The following is a 7298-nucleotide window of genomic DNA, read 5'->3' as shown; positions in this document are numbered from 1 at the left end:
TGGAGACTCCGCGGGAGCGCAGCCAGGCGGCCTCGCCCGGGGGCTGCCCGACGCCTCCCGAGCCCGCGGGGCTCTCGGAGGGGGACAGGGCGTGGGCTCCTTCCTCCGGCCAGGTGAGTGAGGCACGGGAGGAGGCAGCGGGCGGAGACCTGGGGCCTGACCTGGTCGGCCCTGTGAGGTCGCGAGGTTGGAGAGGAGCCCGGGACCCAGCCCCACCCCGAGTTCCAACTCCCCTCCAATCCATACTTGGGTCCCAGGGAGGACCCCTGAGCAGGTGCCCTAACACCTGAAATGCAGACCCCACCCTGCCTCCCGAAGTAGCCTGTTCGAGAGCTTCCAGAACCTTCCTTGGCACCAGATGTGCCACTCTAGGACATCCTTTGGGGTACAGCTGGGATTCAGAGGGTGCCCTTTGGTTCCCCTGAATTAGGGGCAATACCCACCCAATGGCCAGAGATCCCCCTTCTCCGACCTTCTCTTCCTTGAGGAACTTCTGCAGCTCCAAGGAACCTAAAGACCTGTAGCCCTCAAAAGAAATATTACTTCTCCAGCCTAATTCTGAGGCAACCGAAGTGGTCCGGAGGGACACAGGCAATTGAAGTTCTTTTGCTTTTCCTATGCCTGGTGCTTCACCACACTAAGAACGAATTTACAGAGTATAACACATCTCAAATTACTTTCCACGTGTTTTCAGGCAGGGGGTGACTACACAAGGCAAGATTAGGATGGAGAAATATTGTCCAGCCCAAAAGCTCCAGATGGAATTTAGGTTTTCCAAGAAGGCTGTCTAGGGTGGATACTGAATGGAGAGATTCCTAGCCAGTGGGCTGCCCAGATTTGCTCTGATGTGTCAGTTGTATTTTCATTTATTCAGCAAGTGTTTACTGAGCACATACTGTGTGTCAGACGCTGCTCCAAGTGCTAGAGATGGGAATACTGCACGTCTCAAGTGTCAGCAACTGCAAAGGGCCCGAGGTTTTACCTTGTGTGCAAGCTCCTAAATTAGCCTGGCCAGCTTATAGATGCTGGCAGAAGACACAGGACAAAATTTGTCAATGCCTTTCTTACAAAGATGGGGACAAAGATGAGATGCCCATGAAGATTTGTGTCTTTTAAAAAAAATATATATATATATATTTTGGTTTTTATTTATTTTTGAGAGACAGAGAGAGACAGCATGAGCAGGGAAAGGTGAGAGAGAGAGGGAGACACAGAATCCAAAGCAAGCTCCAGGCTCTGAGCTGTCAGCACAGAGCCTGACGCAGGGCTCGAACCCACAAACCATGAGATCATGACCTGAGTTGAAGTCAGATGTCTAACAACTGAGCCACCCAGCTGCCCCAAGAATTGGGTCTTAACAAACACAACACAGCTCTGGCTCTCCTGGAACATACCCATCAGTGAAAGGGAAACAAACACAACAAAGAAAGGAACAAGAAAATGTCAGAGAGCAATTAAATACAAGGAGGGAAATGCAGCACGGGGATATGCTAGTAGTGACCAAAGGGTGCCCTTAGCTAGGATGCTCAAGTGGTTGTCACAAGGAGGGACAGCTGAGCAGAGAGAAGACGCCAGCCTTGGGAACCTCTGAGGTGAGAGCTCAAGCTCAAGATGCATGTGGTCCAAATTCTGGGGTTCAGTTTAGTGGCATTTCCGGTGATTTCCCTGCAGAAGAGACATTTCTCCCAGGTTTGCATTGGTTTTGAAGGCGTTGCTTGAGAACATGGTCCTCCGCAAGTGACGTGACTAATTGAAGTGATTTGATGGTTCTTTTGGAAGAGGAAATGCCTGTCTCCTGGTAATAACAGTGAACTTAATAAAATGCCCTCCTCATTATATGAAGCCGTCAATATTTATGAGACATCTGCAGCTGTCAGAGTGACGGAGAAAATAAACTCTCTGGCTTGTTTTTACTTCTCTTACTCCCCCCAACGCCCATGGCGTCTTTTATTCCTTTCAGAGGATGGAATCTTGCTGTCAAGGACTTTCTGATACTGCACGTCTCAAGAGTCACCAGACAGTGCAACTCCCCCCAGCCCGCTCTGCCCCCAGCAATAAAGGAGTCATGGGAAACCGAGCTGCAGGCACATTGTGCAGAATTACATGCAGAGGCTCAGCGTTGCCTCCCTGGCAGCTGCTGCTGTGTGACCCTAACCTCTCTGAGTCTCAGTTTCCCCATTTGTAAAGTGGGACAGTACCAATACCTACCCTGCAGGGTTGTTCTGAGATTGAAAAGGAGCAGTGTGTGTAAAAGGATAGCACAGTGCCTGGCTCTTAGTAGGGATTCAATACTTGATGATGGAGATGTTGACAAAGAATCTGAAGCAGGCTCCAGGCTCTGAGCTGTCAGCACAGAGCCCGACGCAGGGCTCGAACTCATGAACTGTGAGATCATGAACTGAGCCGAGGTCGGATGCTTAACTGACTGAGCCCCCCAGGCGCCCCTCTTTGTTTTTATCTGCAGTCCAACAGCCTCACATTTCAGTGACCTTTCAGTTGAAAAGAAAAGAGAGGGACTTCCATTCTTCGGCTTGGCGTTGAGATGGAGGATGTCACGCTGTGTAATTGGACATATCTCAAATCAGAATCCAAGTGCCGTATGAATTATTAACATTTTGGAACCTACTGATGTCACTGAACTTTTTATATTTGAAGAAGCAAGTGTAGAACTTCCTTTGAGATGCATCAGACTATAAAATGGATAGATGGATGGATGGATGGATGGATGGATGGATGGATGGATGGATGGAAGTGTGATAGAGCAAATATAGCAAAATGCCAATTGTAGGATCTAGGTCGTGGCCATAAAGGAGCTCACCATCCACTTCTTTCAGCTGGCCTGCAGATTGACATCTTCATAACGAAACATTGGGGGGAAATATGTGCCGAGTCCTGACCATATCTCTAAGCTAGAGTCTTGATACTTTGCCTTCAAAGTCACCCCACTTCCCCTAAATGCATAAAGTAATGGAGTGACTTACAGTGATTCAGAGAAAGTATCATTTAGAATCCATTCCCTCAGTGACAGACTCAGCAGTTTCAGAAATTCTGAAGAAGCTTAGAATTCTTTAGATTCAAGATTTTTAACAATAATAATAATAGGACAAATGTCCACTCAGAATGCTTCACACGTATGATTGCATTTCATCCTCACAGAACCCTTCCAGGTAGAGCGTATTATTAAACCCATTTAACAGATGAGGAAACTGAGGCACAGAGAGAAGTAACTCACCCAGAGTCACAGAGCTAGGAAGCAGTGGGTTAGGAATACTGAACACGAATACTTACTGTGTCAAATAACTCACCTCATACTAAGCTTCATGACAGGTGCAAAGCGATTATCAGTGGAAATCAGATTTGTTGTTAGTTTTTTTTCAGCTATTGGTGGTTTGTGCTCCAAGTCATGTAAAAAAAAAAAAAAAGTTCTGTTTGATGTTCAGAAGCAAGCTCATCTTTCCTAAGTGTCACTGTTTAGAAAGGTAGTCTTAAAAATCTACAGAATCAAAAGTGTGATCATTGTGAAGGCCATGTACCCACACCTACCTCTGCCGGTGTCAGCCTTGAACAATACGATGCATTTCACCCATTCTCCTTGTGGTGGTGTTGGATAATCGGAAGATCGCATTTTCCTAACGGAGCTTTTTCTGAAAACCTCTTAGGGAGAGCAGAGAGTATGAAAGCCTACCTAAAGAGCGCAGAAGGCTTTTTTGTCCTGAATAAAAGTACTACTGTGGGAAGGCACGAAGATTCAGACCTTGTCTTAGAGGTAAGAGCTGTCCCCGCCCACTCCCACCACCTCACCCCCTCCACGCAGCCTTCCTGTGCTTGTGGGTTCCAGCCTCTGCTCAAGCGCACCGTCTGGCTTCCAGCCACATCGCCCCTTCGTTGCCACCAGTAACCGACCGCTGAACGTGCTGGGTCTCCCCAGCATGTGTGGAGGAAACGGGTGTGAAGCAAAGTATGATGTGCTTGCTCTCTGTCCTCTGCTGGCTGTGCGCACGCCTGTCCCATCCATTGTCCCTCCCCCGCAGCCAAATGGGACCATTCAGAAGGGGGCACAGAGCAGGTGCCTGGACCCCTGCTCTGGGCCATCTGAAGTACCCGGCGTGAGCGACAGCCTCTTGCCCTTTCCAGAGCTTTTGGAGACTGTTGTGATGTGTGTAACACGTTGAAAATCTTATATAAATGAATTCTACCACAGGCAGTGACCTTTCGAGGTTTTTTTTTCCTCACTCAGCATTAATGTCTTTGAGATCACCTGTTACTTTTTATTGTTCAGTAATATTCCATGGTAGAGATGCTGAGTAATGTCCATTTGATTAACCCTTCACATATGAAGGGCATTTTGATTGTTTCTAATTCAGGGGCCGTTGCAGACAAATCTGCTTGTGAACATTTGTGCACAGGTTTTTGTGCAAACACAAGTTTTTATTTCTCTGGGATAGATGCTCAGGAGGGTGGTTGCGGGGTCACATGGTACGTGTATGGTTTCCAAAGAAAGTGCCAGACTGTTGTCAGGGTGGCTGTACCATTTTCCATTCCCACCAGCAGGTGCATGAGACGCGGTTTCTCTGCATCCTCACCAGCAACCAGTGTTATCACTGGTTTTTATTTTAACTTATTTTTTAAATAAATCTGAGGATTGTATCTAAGTTTATTTATTTATTTGAGGGTGAGGGGCAGAGAGAGGGAGAGAGAGAGAATCCCAAGCAGGCTCCACGCTGTCAGCACAGAGCCAGACACAGGACGGACGCAATCTCACGAAAGGTGAGATCATGACCTGAGCCAATACCAAGAGTGAGATGCGTAACCAACTGAGTCACCCAGATGCCCCCCGGTTTGTATTTTAGCTGTTCTGCCAAGTGTGTATCACCCCTCCCTGTGGTCTTCATTTGCATTTCCCTAAAAGCTGGTGAGTCTGGACATCTTTCATGTCCTTAATGGCCCTGTGCATATCCTTGTCGGTGCAATGTCTCTTCATGTCTTTTGCCCATTTTCTAGTCACTCTGTTTGGCTTTTAACTCTTAAGTTTTGAGAGTTCTTTAAATATTTTAGATACATGTCCCTTGTCAGATACAGAGCTTGCAGATAATTTCTCCCTGTTGGTGGCTTGTCTTTTCATTCTCTTAACAGAATATTTCACAAGGACACTTTTTTTAATTTTTTAAAAAATTTTTTGATGTTTTATTTTTGAGAGAGAGACAGCATGAGCAGGGGAGGGGCAGAAAGAGAGGGAGACACAGAATCTGAAGCAGGCTCCAAGCTCTGAGCTGTCAGCACAGAGCCCGACGTGGGGCCCAAACCCACGAACCATGAAATCATGACCTGAGCTTCATGAAGCCCAATGCTCAACCAACTCAGCCACCCAGGCGCCCCTAGGAAGACGTTTTAAATTTTGTTGAGTTCAGCTTATCATTTATTTTTATGACTCATGCTTTTCATATCATGTCTAAGAACATGTCACTGGGTCCTTGACTCCCAAGGACTTCGCACACATTTTCTTCTAAAAGTTTTATAGGTATTTTGTATTTAAATCTACGCACCATCTTGGGTTCATATTTGTATACGACGTGAGATTTCGGTCCGGGTTCATTTTGATCACTTGTCGGTATGCAGTGGCTCTAGTACCATTTCTTGAAAAACTATCTTGTCTTTGTTGGATTACTTTGAAAACTTTGTCAAAAGCCATTTAGCCATATGTGTGTGGGAGCTATTTCTGAGTTTCCTATTATGTTTCATTGACCTAGATGTCTGTCCCTCCACCAATGTGACATGGTCTTGGTTACTGTAGTTATGTAAGTCTTGAATCAGGTAGAGTGGTTTCTCCTTTTTTTCTTTAAAAATTTTTATTTTTACCTATTTCAGTTCTTTTGCCTTTCCACAAAAATTTTCGTATAAGCCTGTCTATATATACAAAATATCTTGCTGGAGTTTTCTTTATTTTCTTTTAAATTTTTTAAGTTTATTTATTTATTTTGAGAGAGTCAGAGACAGCATGAGAGAGGGAGGGGTAGAGAGAGAGGGAAAAGGAGAGAATCCCAAGCAGGCTCCATGCTGCCGGCACAGAGCTCAACGCAGGGCTCAAACTCATGAAACTGTGAGGTTGTGACCAGAGCCAATAGCAAGAGTCGGATGCTTAACCAGCTGAGCCAGTGGCCCTCTAGCTGGGATTTTAATAGGAATTGTATTTAAGCCTATATATCAGTGTGAGGATTGATATCTTTACTATGTTGTCTTTCAATCCATGAACATGGTATGTCTCTCCTTTTATTCAGGGGGTCTTTGATTTCTTCCATAAATATTCTGTAATTTTTAGCATGCCAGCCCTGTGCATGTTTGCTAGATATACACTTAAGTATCTATCTTTTTTTAAAATTATTTTAAGTGATATTATATTATTGGAGCTTGTTGTTAAGTGTCTGACTTTGGCTCAGGTCATGATCTCATGGCTCATGAGTTCGAGCTCCATGTGAGGCTCCCTACTGACAGTGTGGAATCTGCTTGCAATTCTCTCTCTCTTCTTCTCTCTCTGCCCTTCCCCCCCTAAGATAAATAAACCTTAAAAAGTGGTATCATATTGTTAATTTGATGTCCATGATCATTGACAATATATAGGAATACAGTTGATTTTTGTATACTTAAATGGTATCTTGCAACTGTAACTGAGCTTTCTTGAAAGTTTTTATAGATTTGTTAGAATTTTATATACAAACTACCATGCCATCTACAAATAAAAAGTTTTATTTCTCATTTCAGAAAAGGAGATCTGAATACTCCCTATTTCATATATATATATATATTTTTTTTTTGCTTTATTGCACTGGCTAGGACTTCCAGCACTCTGTTGAGTAAAAGTGATAAGAGCAACATAAATCTTTATATTTGTTTTCTCCTTGCTTCTGAGAGTGTCTGTCATAAACTCTCAGATTTAAAAATGAGTCAGTGGCCCTACCCCTGAGGTTTTCGTCTATGATGTGGTTTCCCTTCAAGCACACAGAAAATCTGTTCAGCGCATAAAGCGGGGGGAAAGAAAAAGAATTGCAGATTCTTCTTTATCATAACAAGGGACAGGTGGGGGGTAGTTTTATGTACCGTCCAACCAAAGTAGAAATACAGATCTGTGTTTTGAAACTGAGTATGGTATTAGGAAACTACAGTAATTTTTGAAAGTGCAGCTTTGGAAGTGCCTGGGTGGCTCAGTCGGTTTAGCATCTGGCTCGGGTCAGGTCACGATCTCATGTTTCGTGGGTTTGAGCCCCGCGTCGGGCTCTGTGCTGACAGCTCAGAGCCTGGAGCCT

The 7298-nt window shown here is 44.8% G+C and overlaps 1 protein-coding gene across 6 annotated transcripts in view; it reads left to right on the top strand.

The window, feature by feature from the left end:
• Positions 1–6: 6 nt before the first annotated feature.
• Positions 7–7298, top strand: part of FHAD1 (forkhead associated phosphopeptide binding domain 1) — a 115841-nt gene continuing 108549 nt past the window's right edge. For all 6 annotated transcript variants that reach the window (XR_003912333.1, XM_029949302.1, XM_029949301.1 and 3 more), the window contains exons 1-2: positions 7–113; positions 3660–3766. Coding sequence is in view for 5 of the 6 variants with exons in the window: in XM_029949302.1 (XP_029805162.1) it covers positions 3674–3766 (93 nt within the window). In the remaining variant the exon portion in view is untranslated. The remainder of the gene's footprint in view (positions 114–3659; positions 3767–7298) is intronic.

Source organism: Suricata suricatta, chromosome 8 (assembly GCF_006229205.1).
Source record: "Suricata suricatta isolate VVHF042 chromosome 8, meerkat_22Aug2017_6uvM2_HiC, whole genome shotgun sequence".
NCBI classification, from domain to species: domain Eukaryota; kingdom Metazoa; phylum Chordata; class Mammalia; order Carnivora; family Herpestidae; genus Suricata; species Suricata suricatta.
The sequence above is the reverse complement of the archived record's forward strand: the minus strand, read 5'-3'. Positions and strand labels throughout refer to the sequence as shown.